Source organism: Lithobates pipiens, unplaced genomic scaffold (assembly GCF_037356315.1).
Source record: "Lithobates pipiens isolate NorthernLeopardFrog02 unplaced genomic scaffold, aLitPip1_a1.2 Scaffold_18, whole genome shotgun sequence".
In the NCBI taxonomy this organism is placed as follows: domain Eukaryota; kingdom Metazoa; phylum Chordata; class Amphibia; order Anura; family Ranidae; genus Lithobates; species Lithobates pipiens.
In genome coordinates, this window is record NW_027507758.1 from 367142851 (window position 1) to 367162177 (window position 19327).

The 19327-nt window shown below is 41.0% G+C and overlaps 1 protein-coding gene across 1 annotated transcript in view; it reads right to left on the bottom strand.

Moving 5' to 3' along the window:
* Positions 1-1417: 1417 nt before the first annotated feature.
* Positions 1418-19327, bottom strand: part of LOC143986727 (receptor-type tyrosine-protein phosphatase eta-like) — a 32458-nt gene continuing 14548 nt past the window's right edge. Inside the window, exons 6-13 of the mRNA XM_077485134.1 lie at positions 17524-17781; positions 16726-16983; positions 15324-15581; positions 12128-12385; positions 10681-10938; positions 8278-8535; positions 6964-7221; positions 1418-1692 (exon numbers count right to left, since the gene is read on the bottom strand). Of these exons, the coding sequence (XP_077341260.1) occupies positions 1418-1692; positions 6964-7221; positions 8278-8535; positions 10681-10938; positions 12128-12385; positions 15324-15581; positions 16726-16983; positions 17524-17781 (2081 nt within the window). The remainder of the gene's footprint in view (positions 1693-6963; positions 7222-8277; positions 8536-10680; positions 10939-12127; positions 12386-15323; positions 15582-16725; positions 16984-17523; positions 17782-19327) is intronic.

Below are 19327 nucleotides of genomic sequence, written 5' to 3' on the forward strand. Positions count from 1 at the left end.
AGTTGTAATATTGGGAGCTCCCTTTACATTACCACCATCAACACCTGCAGAGACCAGGAAGGTATAATAATTTCCAGGTGTCAATCCCGTAATTGTGTCAGAGGTTGTAGTCACATTCTTATCAAAAGTTGGATCTTCCAGGATCTGGATATAATATGAACTGACATTTCCATCTGGTTTGTCCCAGCTCAGAGATATAGAAGTGGTGGTGATATTCTGTGTGTTCAGGTTCTTCACAACCTCAGGTACTACAAAATATACAGGTATTAGTTGTTAGTCTAAAGCAGAGTTTTCACATTAGTTTGTCATCTCACAATTTGTTTGAGCTTATACTCAAGCAGGTGATCAACTTTTATAGTAGCTATCTGTCTTAAGACTACCTATACTACTTGTTTGTGGTCAAATTGTCTAGCTGAGGAGATCATATCAGCATATTAATTAGTAATAAAAGCGAGGGTTTATTTCACAGCGCTATGAATGCATATAATAGTGTGACACTGCAAAATTTGGTTGATTTACTAAAGGATTTGAGAATCTTCACACAATAAATTGTGAATATTCACTTAATTTCTTATTTTAAAATAGTGGTTGTAACCTTAAAAAAATGGATCCTGTTCATTTAAAGCATGAATAACAGCATAGTGATTGTGCTGTGTAATTTAGCCCTTTGAATAATCTCAAATACATGGCTGATCCTGCCTGGTGCTGTCCTCCCCCATGTAAACTGACCATGTGTATCATGGCTGCTGATCCCCTGATACCGTGGTCAGTTTATGTGCCTCCATAATCCACTGACTCTCCTCTCTACCTCTCTCTGCCGCCTGTCAGCTCTGTGTCAGTGCCCGCCCCTCCTGGTGCTATAATTACTGTGCTTTGTTAATGGAATCCCCTGTGCTACATTAAGTTATGTTCCCCACTGTATGTACTTTAAAAAAATATGTAGATATATACCTTATTTCAGAGCGCCACTTGGTGCTCACGTGACCACCTGCCTCTCTCCTCACAGCTGACCTTACCCAGGTTTCTAAGCCCAGCTGCTGTAGTTCTCAGATTGGGAAGACAGTGGCGGGCAGTCACGTGAGCGCTGAGAAATGTTTTTAAGGTATATATCTACATATTTTTTTTATAAACCACATAGAGTGGCGAACATAACTTAATACAACACAGGGGATTCTATTATGTAAAGAAAGTGGCTTCATAACCACTTTAAGATGCATACCCTTATTGTTCTACACAACATTCGCCTACTTACATATTTTTGTTACAGCATTTCTCAAGTTTCCCAAAGGAAAGACAAACACAGTGCACGCTACCTAAGAAAGTGCTATTTTCCAAAATGTAGCTGAAATGCCTCAGCAATACAAACTAGCAGCATTAATTATTTATTTTTAATTAAGGATTACCATGCAACTAATAGTTATTTTGATAACTCACTTGTGTAGTCAGTTGTAATATTGGGAGCTCCCTTTACATTACCACCATCAACACCTGCAGAGACCAGGAAGGTATAATAATTTCCAGGTGTCAATCCCGTAATTGTGTCAGAGGTTGTAGTCACATTCCTATCAAAAGTTGGATCTTCCAGGATCTGGATATAATATGAACTGACATTTCCATCTGGTTTGTCCCAGCTCAGAGATATAGAAGTGGTGGTGATATTCTGTGTGTTCAGGTTCTTCACAACCTCAGGTACTACAAAATATACAGGTATTAATTGTTAGTCTAAAGCAGAGTTTTCACATTTGTTTGTCATCTCACAATTTGTTTGAGATTGTACTCAAGCAGGTGTTCAACTTTTGTAGTAGCTATCTGTCTTAAGACTACCTATACTACTTGTTTGTAGTCAAATTGTCTAGCTGAGATCATATCAGCATATTAATTAGTAATAAAAGTGAGGTTTTTTTTCATGGCGCTATGAAAGCATATAATAGTGTGACACCGCACAATTTGGTTGATTTACTAAAGGATTTGAGAATCTTCACACAATAAATTGTGAATATTCACTTAATTTCTTATTTTAAAATAGTGGTTGTAACCTTAAAACAATGAATCCTTTTCCTTTAAAGCATGAAGAACAAACAGCATAGTGCGTGTGCTGTGTAATTTGGCCCTTTGAATAATCTCAAATACTTGGCTGATCCTGCCTGGTGCTGTCCTCCCCCATGTAAACTGACCATGTGTATCATGGCTGCTGATCCCCTGATACCGTGGTCAGTTTACGTGCCTCCATCATCTGCTGTCTCTGCTCTCTACCCCTCTCTGCCGTCTGTCAGCTCTGTGTCAGTGCCCGCCCCTCCTGGTGCTATAATTACTGTGCTTTGGTAATGGAATCCCCTGTGCTACATTAAGTTATGTTCCCCACTGTATGTACTTTAAAAAAATATGTAGATATATACCTTATTTCAGAGCGCCACTTGGTGCTCACGTGACCACCTGCCACTCGAACAGGTGATCAACTTTTATAGTAGAAATCTGTCTTAAAGCGGGAGTTCCGCCGTTTTTTTTTTAAAAGCCAGCAGCTACAAATACTGCAGCTGCTGACTTTTAAAATAAGGACACTTACTCGCCCAGCGCGCCTGCGCTCTCTGAACCCGAAGCCGATCTCTTGATCGTCTCTCGGGTGCTGCCGCCGCCATCTTGGGTATGGGAATCAGGAAGTGGAGCCTCGCGGCTTAATTTCCCGGTTCCCTACTGCGCATGCGCGAGTCACGCTGCGCAATAAGGATGGTTCCCGGTGTTTCTGGGATCCGTGTGTTTCCCAGCAGACAGCGGGGGACCGCCGGAAAGGGGCATAGATTCTGCGGAAAGGGGCGTCATTTCTGCAGATATCTATGCCGGAAGCGGGTGCAGATACCTGTACTGTACAGGTACCTGCACCCCCCTCCCCCCTGAAAGGTGCCAATTGTGGCGCCGGAGGGGGGGAGGGTTCCAATGAGTGGAAGCTCCACTTTAGGGTGGAGCTCCGCTTTAAGACTACCTATACTAGGTATATATATGTACATAGTCAAATTGTCTAGCTAAGGAGATCATATCAGAATATTAATCAGTAATAAAAGTGAGTTTTTTTTCATGGAGCTATAAATGCATATAATAGTGATACTGCGCAATTTGGTTGATTTACTAAAGGATTTGAGAATCTTCACACAATAAATTTTGTAAATATTCACTTCATTCCATATATATATATATATATATATATATATATATATATATATATACACACTTCGCGCCCGCACTATAGCCAAAAGATGGCTACAGCGCGGACGCTATCTGCCGGAGGGCATCCCTGGACAACCTCCCTTTAACTTCCCGTCTGCGCGCCGTCACGGGCACGCATCGGGGAAGTTCTGTGCTGGCCGTGTCCCCCGGCCAGTCACAGATCGCTGTAAACGGCCAATCACAGTGGCCATTTACAGCGCGATTGGCGTGCCCAATGAGAGATGATCTCATATGTAAACATATGAGATCATCTCTCATTGCCGGCTCTCTCTCCTCACACAGAGACAGCGCGTGAGGAGGGAGAGATGAACCGCTGCATCTCTGCAGCGGTTAGTGTAAAAAATAAAAAAATTAAAACAAAGTGCCCAGCTGTCCCCACTGCCACCTGTCCCCACTGACCCCACTGCCATCTGCCCCCACTGCCACCTGTTAGTGCCATCTGCCCCCACTGCCACCTGTCATCAGTGCCATCTGTCCCCAGTGCCACCTGTCATCAGTGCCATCTGTCCCCAGTGCCATCTGTGATCAGTGCCATTTGTCATCAGTGCCATCTGTCCTCAGTGTCATCTGTCTCCAGTGCCACGTATAAGTGGCATCTGTCATCAGTGCCACCTGCCATCAGTGCCACATCAGTGTCATGTGTCATCAGTGCCACATAGTGCCATCTGTCATCAGTGCCACATCAGTGCCACATGTCATCAGGGCCACATAGTGCCATCTGTCACCAGTGCCATATCAGCGTCACATGTCATCAGTGCCACATATTAGTGCCATCTGTAATCAGTGCCATGTATCAGTGCCATCTGTCATCAGTGCCACCTGACAGTGTCACGTGCCATCTGTTATCAGTGTCACGTGTCATCAATGCCAGGTATCAGTGCCATCTGTCATCAGTGTCACGTGTCATCTGTGCCATGTATTAGTGCCATCTGTCATCAGTGCCACATATTAGTGCCACATGTCATCAGTGCCACGTATAAGTGCCATCTGTCATCAGTGCCACATATTAATGTGATCTGTCAGTGTCACGTGTCACCAGTGCCACGTATTAGTGCCATCTGTCATCAGTGGCACGTATTAGTGCCATGTGTCATCAGTGCCACATGTCATCAGTGCCATGTATAAGTGCCATCTGTCATTAGTACCACATATTCGTGCCATCTGTCAGTGCCACGTGTCATCAGTGCCATGTATTAATGGAATCTGTCATCAGTGCCACGTATCAGTGCCACGTGTCATCAGTGCCATCTGTCATCAGTGCCACGTCGGTGTCATGTGTCATTGTCCTGGTGCTCCAGGGCTTTCAAAAGTGTAATAGTTAGTCAACAAGTTAGATGTGTAATTTATGCTTCTAGAACACGTGACGGCGCTCCCTGCATGTTGGGCCTCTCTATGTGGCCAGGCTGTGGAAAAGTCCCACACATGTGGTATCGTAATACTCAGGAGGAGAAGCAGAATTTATGTTGGGGCATTATTTGTGGTATACACATGCCACGTGAGAGAAATAACCTATTACAATGACAGTTTTGTGGAAAAATTTTAAATAAAATAAAAAATCTTAATTTTGCAAAGAATTGATGAGAAAAAATTACAACATCAAAAAGCTCACCATGCCTCTTCCTAAATACCTTGGAATGTCTACTTTCAAAAAAGGGGTCATTTGGGGGGTATTTGTACTTTCCTGGCTTGTTCGGGTCGCAAGAAATTAGATAGGCCACCAGTACATCAGATGTGATAAATTTTGTGTGATTTGCACCACAGCTTGTGGACTTTCTAACTTTCACAAAGACCAAATAATATCCACTAATTTGGTCTTTGTGAAAGTTAGAAAGTCCACAAGCTGTTATTTTTACCAAAGATACTGTATGTAGCAGTATAAATTTTGGCCAAAATTTATGAAGAAAAAATAGCGCAAAAAATAAAAAAAACAGAGGTGATCAAATACCACCAAAAGAAAGCTCTATTTGTGGGAAAAAAGGACAAAAATTCATTTGTGTACTGTGTTGCATGACTGAGTAATTGTCATTCAAAGTGTGAGAGCACCGAAAGCTGAAAATTGGTCTGGGCAGGAGGGGTGTTTAAGTGCCCAGTAGGCAAGTGGTTATATATATCCATCTACATTTTGTTTGGATAATTGAAGTAAATAATTGCACAATTTATTTTGTGAAGATTCTCAACTCTTTAACTACTTCAGCCCCGGAAGAATTTACCCCCTTCCTGACCAGGCCATCTTTAACGAAACCACACTGTGTCGCTTTAATTAATAATTGCGCAATTGTGCGATGTTGTACCCTAACAAAATTTACATTTTTTCCCCACAAATAGAGCTTTCTTTTGGTGGTATTTGATCACCTTTGCGGCTTTTATTTTGTGCAATATAAACAAAAGAAGAGCGTAATTTTTTTTTAAAACACAATGTTTTTACTTTTTGCTATAACAAGTATCCCAAATTAAAAAAAGAAAAAAATAATTTCTTCATTAGTTTAGGCCAATATGTATTCTTCTACATATTTTTGTTAAAAAACAGAAGTCTGGTATGGATTTTGAGGGGGACCCCCATGCCATTTTTATTTTTTCATTTTGGCATGGGGTTCCCCTTAATATCCATACCAGACCTGAAGGGCCTGGTATGGAATTTGGGGGGACCCCCACGCAATGTTTTTTAAATCAGGGTTCCCCTTAATATTCATACCAGACCCAATGGGCCTGGGAATGGACTGTGGGGGAATCCCATGCTGTTTTTTTTCAATGACTTTCATGTGTATTGCAGGGACCTACAATTTATTATAGCCGCAAAGTACTTTTAAATTACTTTTTTTCCTTTAGAAATGTCATTTTGTGCAGGGACTGTTGTAAACACGGGAAACATGCGCCACTTTACAGGCATACTATAGACACCCCCAGGTAGTAAATTTAAAGGAATAGTTCACTTGTATTGTTTCACTTTAAGGATTATTAACCAGTTGCCGACCACCACACGCCGATGTACGTCGGCAGAATGGCACGGGCAGGCAAATAGGCGTACCTGTACGTCCCTTTAAATTTGCCGCCCTGCCACCGGGACCGCGCCGCCGGCGGCGCGCTCCCGAGCTGGTCGGGACCCCTGTGAGTCCGGTCGCGGGACCCGCGGACTCGATCGCTGCGGGCATACCCGCGATCGTCTCATGGAGCGGCCGAATGAAGAAATGCCGTTGTAAACAGCATTTCTCCATTCTGCCTAGCAACTGTGACGCTGATCTCTGCTCCATGTGATTGGAGCAGAGATCAGTGTTCACTAAATTAAAGCCCAGCCCCCAACAGTAAGTAACACACCCCTAAGAACACTTAACCCCTACACTGCCACCCACGACCGCGCAATTGTCAGTTAAAGCGGCGCAGTGCTGAATCGCAAAATGGTCCGGTCTATAAGTGTTTAAACTCACTGCTCTCGACAAAACTTTAGTTTTTAAAACTTTTTTTTGCATTGGTACATGTCCCCTGGGGCAGGACTCAGGTCCCCAAACACTTTTTATGGCAATAACTTGCATAAAAGCCTTTAAAATTAGCACTTTTGATTATTCATGTTTGTGTCCCATAGACTTTAACGTTGTTCGCGTGTTCAAACTAATTTTTTGCATGTTCTGCTGCGAACCGAACCGGGGGGGTATTCGGCTCATCCCTACTCAGTAATACAAACTAGTAGCATTAATTATTTATTTTAAATTAAGGATTACCATGCAACTAATAGATCTTTTGATAACTCACTTGTGTAGTCAGTTGTAATATTGGGAGTTCCCTTTACATTACCGCCATCGACACCTGCAGAGACCAGGAAGGTATAATAATTTCCAGGTGTCAATCCCGTAATTGTGTCAGAGGTTGTAGTCACATTCTTATCAAAAGTTGGATCTTCCAGGATCTGGATATAATATGAACTGACATTTCCATCTGGTTTGTCCCAACTCAGAGATATAGAAGTGGTGGTGATATTCTGTGTGTTCAGGTTCTTCACAACCTCAGGTACTACAAAATATACAGGTATTAATTGTTAGTCTAAAGCAGAGTTTTCACATTTGTTTGTCATCTCACAATTTGTTTGAGATTGTACTCAAGCAGGTGTTCAACTTTTGTAGTAGCTATCTGTCTTAAGACTACCTATACTACTTGTTTGTAGTCAAATTGTCTAGCTGAGATCATATCAGCATATAAATTAGTACTAAAAGTGAGGTTTTTTTTCATGGCGCTATGAATGCATATAATAGTGTGACACCGCACAATTTGGTTGATTTACTAAAGGATTTGAGAATCTTCACACAATAAATTGTGAATATTCACTTAATTTCTTATTTTAAAATAGTGGTTGTAACCTTAAAACAATGAATCCTTTTCCTTTAAAGCATGAAGAACAAACAGCATAGTGCGTGTGCTGTGTAATTTGGCCCTTTGAATAATCTCAAATACTTGGCTGATCCTGCCTGGTGCTGTCCTCCCCCATGTAAACTGACCATGTGTATCATGGCTGCTGATCCCCTGATACCGTGGTCAGTTTACTTGCCTCCATCATCTGCTGTCTCTGCTCTCTACCCCTCTCTGCCGCCTGTCAGCTCTGTGTCAGTGCCCGCCCCTCCTGGTGCTATAATTACTGTGCTTTGTTAATGGAATCCCCTGTGCTACATTAAGTTATGTTCCCCACTGTATGTACTTCAAAAAAATATAGATATATACCTTATTTCAGAGCGCCACTTGGCGCTCACTTGACCACCTGCCTCTCTCCTCCTCTCCTCCCAGCTGACCTTAGCCAGGTTTCTCAGCCCCGCTGCTGTAGTTCTCAGATTAGGAGGATGGCGGCAGGTGGTCATGTGAGCTCTGATAACTGCTCTTAAAGTATATATCTACATATTTTTTTATACAGCATTTCTGAAGTTACCCAAAGGAAAGAAAAACACAGTGCACGCTACCTAAGAATGTGCTGTTTTCCAAAATGTAGCTGAAATGCCTCAGCAATACAAACTAGCAGCATTAATTATTTATCTTTAATTAATGATTACCATGCAACTAATAGTTATTTCGATAACTCACTTGGGTAGTCATTTGTAACATTGGGAGTCCCCTTTACGTTACCACCATCAACACCAGCAGAGACCAGGAAGGTATAATAATTTCCAGGTGTCAATCCCGTAATTGTGTCAGAGGTTGTAGTCACATTCCTATCAAAAGTTGGATCTTCCAGGATCTGGATATAATATGAACTGACATTTCCATCTGGTTTGTCCCAGCTCAGAGATATAGAAGTGGTGGTGATATTCTGTGTGTTCAGGTTCTTCACCACCTCAGGTACTACAAAATATACAGGTATTAGTTGTTAGTCAAAAGCAGAGTTTTCACATTTGTTTGTCATATCACAATTTGTTTGAGATTGTACTCAAGCAGGTGATCAACTTTTATAGTAGAAATCTGTCTTAAGACTACCTATACTATATGTTCAGGGTCAAATTGTCTAGCTAAGGAGATCATACCAGAATATTAATTAGTAATAAAAGTGAGGGGTTTTTTCATGGCGCTATAAATGCATTTAATAGTGACACTGCACAATTGATTTACTAAAGGATTTGAGAATCTTCAAACAATAAATTTTACGAATATTCACTTCATTCTTTATTTTAAAATATATATATTTGTCTACACTTAGTTGTATAATTGAAGTAAATATTTGCACAGTTTATTTTGTGAAGATTTTCAACTCTTTAAGTTGCAAACTCTTATTGTTCTACACAACATTGGCCTACTTACACATTTTTGTTCCAGAATTTCAGCAGTTACCCAAAGGAAAGAAAAACACAGTGCACACTACAGGCATACCCCACTTTTAAGTACACAATGGGGTTTATTTACTAAAGCTGGAAAGTGCAAATTCAGGCTCCAGGTTTTATAACCAAAGATTAATTGAACAAGCTGGGGTTAGAAGCTCATTGGTTTCTATGCAGAAGTGAGCCTGATTTTGCACTTTCCAGCTTTAGTAAATAAACCCCATTGTGTACTTAAACGTGGGGTATGCCTGTACCTAAGAAAGTGCTGTTTTTAAAAATGTAGCAGAAATGCCTCAGCTATAGAAACAATTAGCATTAAATGTGTTGTAAACTTTAGTGTTTTTTCACCTTAATGCATCCTATACATTAACCTCCCTGGCGGTATGATTAGTTCTGGTTTTAGGTGCTGAAAGTGGTACAATTATTTTGCATGGAAATTTGGCATTTTATATTGTAGTCCTGTAATTCTTAGGAATAACTCTCTTAAATCTGTTCAAACCAGAGTCTAGCAGACATCCCGGGTATGATAAAGTTTATAATATAATAAATAATAATAAAAATTATTCAATAATGTAATCAAATCCAAAAACAATGAAATGTGCTAATTTGCAGAATTGTCGCTGTCATTAGAATTAGTGTTTGATGACGAATTTCCCCACAAATCGCTATCGCTCAATTCTGCAAGTGATTATAATTTATTATCACTGTTTTCTAGTTGGTCTAAAATCACTTTTGACATAAAGGGACACTTTTTGGTTGCTATGGACAATCTCCAAATTCCAGGCAGAAAAAACAGTATTTATAATATAAAAATGCATGCAGGGCACTGCACAGACCACTAGGGGGTGTGTCTTTTTTTTATACAGTACTGTAATCTGTAAGATTACAGTACTTCTGTGTTTTGTGTGTTTTTACTTTTTTGAATTTGGCGCCGATCTCCGCTCCCGTGTGCCGTAATGTCGCAGGGAACGGAGCTCGGCGGCATTCGGGCACTGTGTGAATTGAGCGGAGGAACGGCTCGCACACACAGCGCGGAGGACATCGCTGGATCCAGGGGACAAGGTAAGTAACCTCTCCCTGTGTCCAGCGATGCGATCCCGAGTCTGGCTCGTGGTTAACGCTTATGTTGCTAAAATCCCAACCCGAGCCAGACTCGGGATTACCGATAGGGAGGTTAAGGTGAAAAAACACCTGTCAGTGACCGGCACCCCAGCCTCCCCCATTTTGCTTACCTGAACCCTTGAACTTGACCCAGCGGGGACGCACTGTCTCTCTACCTGGGGTTCTCGGCTCTTGATTGGATAGATTGATAGCAGCGCAGCCATTGGCTCCCGCTGCTGTCAATCAAATCTAAGATGCGAGCGCCGGAGGTGGACCCGAGTCCTGCATTTGGCCTCTATGGATGCCGAATGCTGGACTCAGGAGCGCGCCTGCAAGGTAACCCGCTCGGGGAAGCGCTTTTCTGAGGGGGTTATCAGATATGGGGAGAAGCCACGAGAGCTGCCAGGGAACCCCAGAAGAGCAGGTTCGAGGCCACTCTTTGCAAAACGAGCTGCACAGTGGAGGTAAGTAGGATATATTTTTTTTTTTTTTTTTATTTACCTTTACAATCACTTTCATTATTTATTTTAAATTATAGAATATCATGCAATTCATAATTATTTTGATAACTCACTTGTGTAGTCAGTTGTTATATTGGGAGCTCCCTTTACATTACCACCATCAACAACAGCAGAGACCAGGAAGGTATAATAATTTCCAGGTGTCAATCCCGTAATTGTGTCAGAGGTTGTAGTCACATTCCTATCAAAAGTTGGATCTTCCAGAATCTGGATATAATATGAACTGACATTTCCATCTGGTTTGTCCCAGCTCAGAGATATAGAAGTGGTGGTGATATTCTGTGTGTTCAGGTTCTTCACAACCTCAGGTACTACAAAATATACAGGTATTAGCTTTAAGGCTGCAGCAGAGTTTTCACATTCGTTTGTCATTTGTTTGTCATCTCACAATTTGTTTGAGATTGTACTTGAACAGCGGATTAATTTTTATAGCAGCTATGCTATATGTTCATGGTCAAATTGTCTAGCTAAGGAGATCCTATCAGAATATTAATTAGTAATAAATGTGAAGGTTTTTTTTTTCACATGCAGTTATAAATGCATATAATAGTGATACTGCGCAATTTGGTTGATTTACTAAAGGATTTGAGAATCTTCACACAATAAATTTTGTGAATATTCACTTCATTCCTTACTTTAATTAATATATATATATATATATATATATATATATATATATATATATATATATACACATATATTCATCTACATTTTGTTTAGATAATTGAAGTAAATATTTGCACAATTTATTTTGTGAAGATTCTCAACTCTTTAAGTTGCAAACTCTTATTGTTCTGCACAACATTGGCCTACTTACACATTTTTGTTCCAGCATTTCAGCAGTTACCCAAAGGAAAGAAAAACAGTGCACACTACCTAAGAAAGTGCTGTTTTTCAAAATGTAGCAGAAATCCCTCAGCAATAGAAGCTATTAGCATTAAAGGGGTTGTAAATCTTCGTGTTTTTTTCACCTTAATGCATCCTATGCATTAAGGTAAAAAAACACCTGTCAGTGACCGCCCCCCCCAGCCCCTCCAGCCACCCCATTTTACTCACCTGAACCCTCGAACTTGACCCGGCGGGGAAGCACTGTTTCTCAACTTGGGGTTTTCGGCTCTTGATTGGATAGATTGACGCAGTCATTGGCTCCTGTTGCTTTCAATCAAATCCAAGACGCGAGCGCAGGTGGGCGGGGCCGAATCCTGCATTCGGCGTCTATGGACATGATGACTGGACTCTGGAGCACACCCACAAGGTAACCCCCTTCGGAAAGCGCTTCTCCGAGGGGGTTATTTGATGTGGGGAGGAGCAAAGAGAGCCCCCGGGGGGAGCCCAGAAGTTCGAAGCCAGTCTGTGCAAAACAAGCTGCACAGTGGAGGCAAGTATAATATGTTTGTTTTTTTTGTTTTGTTTTTGTTTTTATTTACCTTTACAATAAGTTTCATTATTTATTTTTAATTATGGAATATCATGCAATTAATAATTATTTTGATAACTCACTTGTGTAGTCAGTTGTAATATTGGGAGTTCCCTTTACTTTACCACCATCAACAACAGCAGAAACCAGGAAGGTATAATAATTTCCAGGTGTCAATCCCGTAATTGTGTCAGAGGTTGTAGTCACATTCCTATCAAAAGTTGGATCTTCCAGGATCTGGATATAATATGAACTGACATTTCCATCTGGTTTGTCCCAGCTCAGAGATATAGAAGTGGTGGTGATATTCTGTGTGTTCAGGTTCTTCACAACCTCAGGTACTACAAAATATACAGGTATTAGTTGTTAGTCTAAAGCAGAGTTTTCACATTTGTTTGTCATATCACAATTAGTTTGAGATTGTACTCGAACAGGTGATCAACTTTTATATTAACTGTCTGTCTTAAGACCAGGGCTTTTTTTCTCAGAGAATAGGTACAGGAACTCCCCCGTCTGAGTCACCCCTTGTCTCTTCCCCCTACCCACCTCTCACCATCATCCCTTGATTCCACCCCCTACCCACCTACCAGTACTGCCCCTTTTAGAGAATACAGAACAAAGTGTAATTTTGTGGTGCCAAATTATGTGTATGGAACATGTTAATGCTAAAAAGAAAAGCAGTAAAATAGATCCCCTGCAGCCAGCAACAATAGAATCCCAACAATAGACTTCCCCAGCAACAATAGACTCCCCCAGCAACAATGGATTCCACCCCAACAACAATAGATTCCCTGCAGCAACAGTGAACCACCCACAACAAAATATCACACCTAGTAACAAAATATCCACGCAAGCAACATTAGACCCCCCCACCCCCAGCAGCAACAACAGATCTCCCAGCAGCAAGCATCAATAGATCCTCCAGCAGCCAGTAAATATAGACCTCTCCCTCAACAGTAGATCTCTTCCAGCAACAATAAATTCCCCATCAGCAGCAATAGACCCTCACACAAAATCAGACCCCCACCAGTGGCAATAGATCCCCCAGCAGCCAACATCAATAGACCCTCCAGCACACCCCACACTCCATACTATTACATACATTCAGTGCTGGATGTGCCGGAACTGTGTTTTACCATGTTCCCACTGAAAAAAAGCCCTGCTTAAGACTACCTATACTATATGTACATGGTCAAATTGTGTAGCTGAGGAGATCATATCTGAATATTAATAAGTAATAAAAGTGAGATTTTTTTTAATGCCGCTATAAATGCATATAATAGTGTGACACTGTGCAATTTGGTTGATTTACTAAAGGATTTGAGAATCTTCACACAGTAAATTTTGTGAATATTCATTTAATTCCTTATCTTAAAATATATATATTCATCTACACTTAGTTGGATAATTGAAGTAAACAATTGCACAATTTATTGTGTGAAGATTTTCAACTCTTTAACTACTTCAGCCCCGGAAGAATTCACCCCCTTCTTGACCAGGCCATTTTTTGCGATACTGCGTCGCTTTAACTGACAATGGTGCGGTTGTGCGACGTTATACCCAAACAAAGTTCACATCCTTTTTTTTCCCCACAAATAGAGCTTTCTTTTGGTGGTATTTGATCACCTTTGCAGCTTTTATTTTTTGCGCATTAAACAAATGGAGAGCATCAATTTTGAAAGAAACACAATATTTTTCACTATTTGCCATAATACATATCCCAAATAAAAAAAAATAAAAAAATCTTCTTCAGTTTAGTCCAATATGTATTCTTCTACATATTTTTGGTAAAAAAAATCACAATAAGCGTATGTTGAGTGGTTTGCGCAAAAGTTATAGCGTCTACAAGATAGGGGATAGATTTATGCCATTTTTATTTTTTTTATTTTTTCCTAGTAATGGCAGCGATCATCGTTTTTTATCAGGACTGCGACATTGTGATGAACATATCAAACACTTTTGACATTTTTTTGGGACCATTGACATTTATACATCGATCAGAGTTCAAAATAACCACTGATTACTGTATAAATGTCACTGGCAGTGAAGGGGTTAACACTAGGGGGCAATCAAGGGGTTAAATATGTGTTCCCTAGATGTGTTCTAACTTTAAAGGGATTGAACTGACTGGGGGAGGAGACATATCCATTTTGCTACTTCGTAGTAACAGAAGATCTGTTTCTCCTCCCCTAACAGGAAAGGGATTTGTGTATTTACACAGATAAATCCCCGTTCCTGCTCTCGTGTCCGCAATCCCGGGTGGCCAGCAGTGATCGTGCCGGCCATGTGCATTGGGTCCCCATGCAGCGAGCACACGCCTGCTATTGCTCTTAGAGGAGCATCAGTATGTACACGGTGACTTGCGCAGCTGAGCCATTCTGCTGCCGTATAAATACAGGAGCAGGTTGGGAAGCGGTTAAAGTGGTTGTAACCTTAAAAAAAATGATCCTGTTCCTTTAAAGCATGAATAACAGCACAGTGCTAATGCTGTGTAATTTGGCCCTTTGTATAATCTAAACTATTTGGCTGATCCTGCCTGGTACTGTCCTCCCTCTGTAAACTGACCACGTTTATCATGGCTGCTGATCCTCTGATACCATGGTCAGTTTACGTGCCTCCATCATCCGCTGTTTCTCCTCACTCCCCCTCTCTGCCTGTCAGCTCTGTTTCTCCTCACTCCCCCTCTCTGCCTGTCACCTCCTGGTGCTATGATTACTGTGCTTTGTTAATGGAATCCCTTGTGCTACATTAAGTTATGTTGCCCACTGTATATGCTTTAATAAAAAACCGATATATACCTTATTTCAGAGTGCCACTTGCACTCACGTGACCACCCACATCTCTCCTCCTCTCCTCCCAGCTAACGTCAGCCAGGTTTCTCAGCCCCGCCACTGTAGTTCTCAGATTGGGAAGACAGCGGCGGGCGGTCACATGAGCGCTTAGAAGTACTCTTAAATAAAGTATAGAGCTACATATTTTTTTATAAAAGCACATACAGTGGGGAACATTAATACAACACAGGGGATTCCATTAAGTAAAAACAAGTGGCTTCATAACCACTTTAAGTTGCACACCCTTATTGTTCTACACAACATTTGCCTACTTACATATTTTTGTTACAGTATTTCTGAACTTACAAAAAGGAAAGACAAACACATTAAGAAAGTGCTATTTTCCAAAAATGTAGCTGAAATGCCTCAGCAATACAAACTAGTAGCATTAATTATTTATTTTTAATTAAGTATTAAAATGCAATTAATAGTTATTTTGATAACTCACTTGTGTAGTCAGTTGTAATATTGGGAGCTCCCTTTACATTACCACCATCGACAACAGCAGAAACCAGGAAGGTATAATAATTTCCAGGTGTCAATCCCGTAATTGTGTCAGAGGTTGTAGTCACATTCCTATCAAAAGTTGGATCTTCCAGGATCTGGATATAATATGAACTGACATTTCCATCTGGTTTGTCCCAGCTCAGAGATATAGAAGTGGTGGTGATATTCTGTGTGTTCAGGTTCTTCACAACCTCAGGTACTACAAAATTTACAGGTATTAGTTGTTAGTCTAAAGCAGAGTTTTCACATTTGTTTGTCATATCACAACTTGTTTGAGATTGAGAAGGTGATCAACTTTTATAGTAGCTATCTGTCCTAAGACTACCTATGCTAAATTTTCATGGTCAAATTGTCTAGTTGAAGAGATCATATCAGCATATTAATTAGTAATACAAGTGAGGGTTTTTTCATGGCGCTATAAATGCATATAATAGTGTGACACTGCACAATTTGGTTGATTTACTAAAGAATTTGAGAAACTTCACACAATAAATTTTGTGAATATTCACTTCATTCCTTATTTTAAAATATATATATTCATGTACACTTAGGTAATTGAAGTAAAAATGTGCACAGTTTATTTTGGTTATTTTCAGCTCTTTAAGTTGCGAACCCTTATTGTTCTACACAACACTGGCCTACCTACACATTTTTGTCCAGAATTTCAGCAGTTACCCAAAGGAAAGAAAAACACAGTGCGCACTACCTAAGAAAGTGCTGTTTTACAAAATGTAGCAGAAATGCCTCAGCAATAGAAGCTATTAGCATTAAAGGGGTTGTAAACCTTCATGTTTTTTCCCCTTAATGCATCCTATGCATTAAGGGGAAAAAACACCTGTCAGTAACCGGCCCCCCAGCCCCCCCATTTTACTTACCTGAACCCTCGAACTTGACCCAGCGTGGACGCACTGTCTCTCTGCCTGGGGTTCTCAGCTCTTGATTGTATAGATTGATAGCAGTGCGGGCATTGGCTCCCGCTGCTGTCAATCAAATTCAAGATGCGAGTGCCGGGGGGTGGAGCCGAGTCCTGCACTTGGCCTCTATGGACACTGAAGGCTGGACTCGGGAGCGCACCTGCAAGGTAACCCCCTCGGGGAAGGGCTTTTCCGAGAGGTTATCAGATGTGGAGAGGAGCCATGAGAGCCACCAGGGAACCCCAGAAGAGCAGGTTCACGGCCACTCTGTGTAAAACGAGCTGCACAGTGGAGGTAAGCATGATATGTTTTTTTTTTGTTTTTTTTTTTGTTTTTTTATTTGTTTTTTTATTTACCTTTACAATCACTTTAATTATTTATTTTTACTTATGGAATATCATGCAATTAATAATTAATTTGATAACTTACTTGTGTAGTCAGTTGTAATATTGGGAGCTCCCTTTACATTACCACCATCAACAACAGCAGAGACTAGGAAGGTATAATAATTTCCAGGTGTCAATCCCGTAATTGTGTCAGAGGTTGTAGTCACATTCCTATCAAAAGTTGGATCTTCAAGGATCTGGATATAATATGAACTGACATTTCCATCTGGTTTGTTCCAGCTCAGAGATATAGAAGTGGTGGTGATATTCTGTGTGTTCAGGTTCTTCACAACCTCAGGTACTACAAAATATACAGGTATTAGTTGTTAGTCAAAAGCAGAGTTTTCACATTTGTTTGTCATCTCACAATTTGTTTGAGATTGTACTTAAGCAGGTGATCAACTTTTTTAGTAGCTATCTGTCTTAAGGTTTCTCAGCCCTGCTGCTGTAGTTCTCAGATTGGGAAGACAGCGGCGGGCGGTCACGTGAGCGCTGAGAACTGCTCTTAAGGTATATATCTACATATTTTTTTATAAAGCACATAGAGTGGGGAACATAACTTAATACAACACAGGGGATTCCATTATGTAAAGAAAGTGGCTTCATAACCACTTTAAGTTGCACACCCTTATTGTTCTACACAACATTCGCCTACTTACATATTTTTGTTACAGTATTTCTGAAGTTTCCCAAAGGAAAAACAAACACAGTGCACGCTACCTAAGAAAGTGCTATTTTCCAAAATGTAGCTGAAATGCCTCAGCAATACAAACTAGTAGCATTAATTATTTATTTTTAATTAAGGATTACCATGCAACTTATAGTTCTTTTGATAACTCACTTGTGTAGTCAGTTGTAATATTGGGAGCTCCCTTTACATTACCACCATCAACACCAGCAGAGACCAGGAAGGTATAATAATTTCCAGGTGTCAATCCCGTAATTGTGTCAGAGGTTGTAGTCACATTCCTATCAAAAGTTGGATCTTCCAGGATCTGGATATAATATGAACTGACATTTCCATCTGGTTTGTCCCAGCTCAGAGATATAGAAGTGGTGGTGATATTCTGTGTGTTCAGGTTCTTCACAACATCAGGTACTACAAAATATACAGGTATTAGTTGTTAGTCTAAAGCAGAGTTTTTTACATTTGTTTGTGATCTCACAATTTGTTTGAGATTGTACTCGAACAGGTGATCAACTTTTATAGTAGAAATCTGTCTTAAGACTACCTATACTAGGTATATATATGTACATAGTCAAATTGTCTAGCTAAGGAGATCATATCAGAATATTAATCAGTAATAAAAGTGAGGTTTTTTTTCATGGAGCTATAAATGCATATAATAGTGATACTGCGCAATTTGGTTGATTTACTAAAAGAATTTCAGAATCTTCACACAGTAAATTTTGTGAATATTCACTTCATTCCATATATATATCCACTTCGCGCCCGCACTATAGCCAAAAGATGGCTACAGCGCGAACGCTATCTGCCGGGAGGGCGTCCCTAGACGTCCTCCCTTTAACTTCTCCTCTGCGCGCCGCAGCGGGCACGCATCGGGGAAGTTCTGTGCTGGCCATGTCCCCCGGACACAGCCAGTCACAGATCGCTGTAAGACCCCATTCACACTTGAGTGTTTTGTAGCTTGAAGCCTGAAGCTACAAAACGCTAGAGAGGCAAAATTCTATTATTCTCAATGGAGATGGTTCACATCTCCACTACATGTCGCCTGAAGCCGAACGCCTGAAGCTCAAACAAGTTCCGGACCCTTTTTTGTCGCTCGAATTGAGCAGATTTGGGCGTTTTTCTTCTTTTAACATTGATGACCTTTTGCCCTGCACAAAATCGCGGCAAATAGCGGTAAAAAACGCCGCAAATCGCTGTAAAAAACGAAGCAAAAAAACGCTTGAAAACGCTATGCTCAGGTGTGAATGCAGCTTAAATGGCCAATCACAGCGGCTGTTTACAGCGTGATCGGCATGCCCAATGAGAGATGATCTCATATGTAAACATATGAGATCATCTCTCATCGCCAGAGACAGCGCGTGAGGAGGGAGAGATGAACCTCTGCAGAGATGCAGCGGTTAGTGTAAAAAAATAAAAATAAAACAAAGTGCCCATCTGTCCCCACTGCCACCTGTCCCCACTGACCCCACTGCCATCTGCCCCCACTGCCACTTGTTAGTGCCCTCTGTTGCCAGTGCCACCTGTCATCAGTGCCATCTGTCCCTAGTGCATTCTGTCATCAGTGCCATCTGTCATCAGTGCCAACTGTCATCAGTGCCATCTGTCATCAGTGCCACCTGTCCTTAGTGTCATCTGTCCCCAGTGCTACATGTAAGTGCCATCTGTCATCAGTGCCACATCAGTGCCACGTGTCATCAGTGCCACATAGTGCCATCTGTCATCAGTGCCACATGTCATCAGTGCCATATCAGTGTCACATGTCATCAGTGCCACATATTCGTGCCATCTGTCATCAGTGCCACGCATCAGTGCCATCTGTCATCAGTGCCACGTATCAGTGCCATCTGTCATCAGTGCCACCTGTCAGTGTCATGTGCCATCTGTTATCAGTGTCATGTGCCATCAATGCCAGGTATCAGTGCCATCTGTCATCAGTGTAACGTGCCATCAGTGC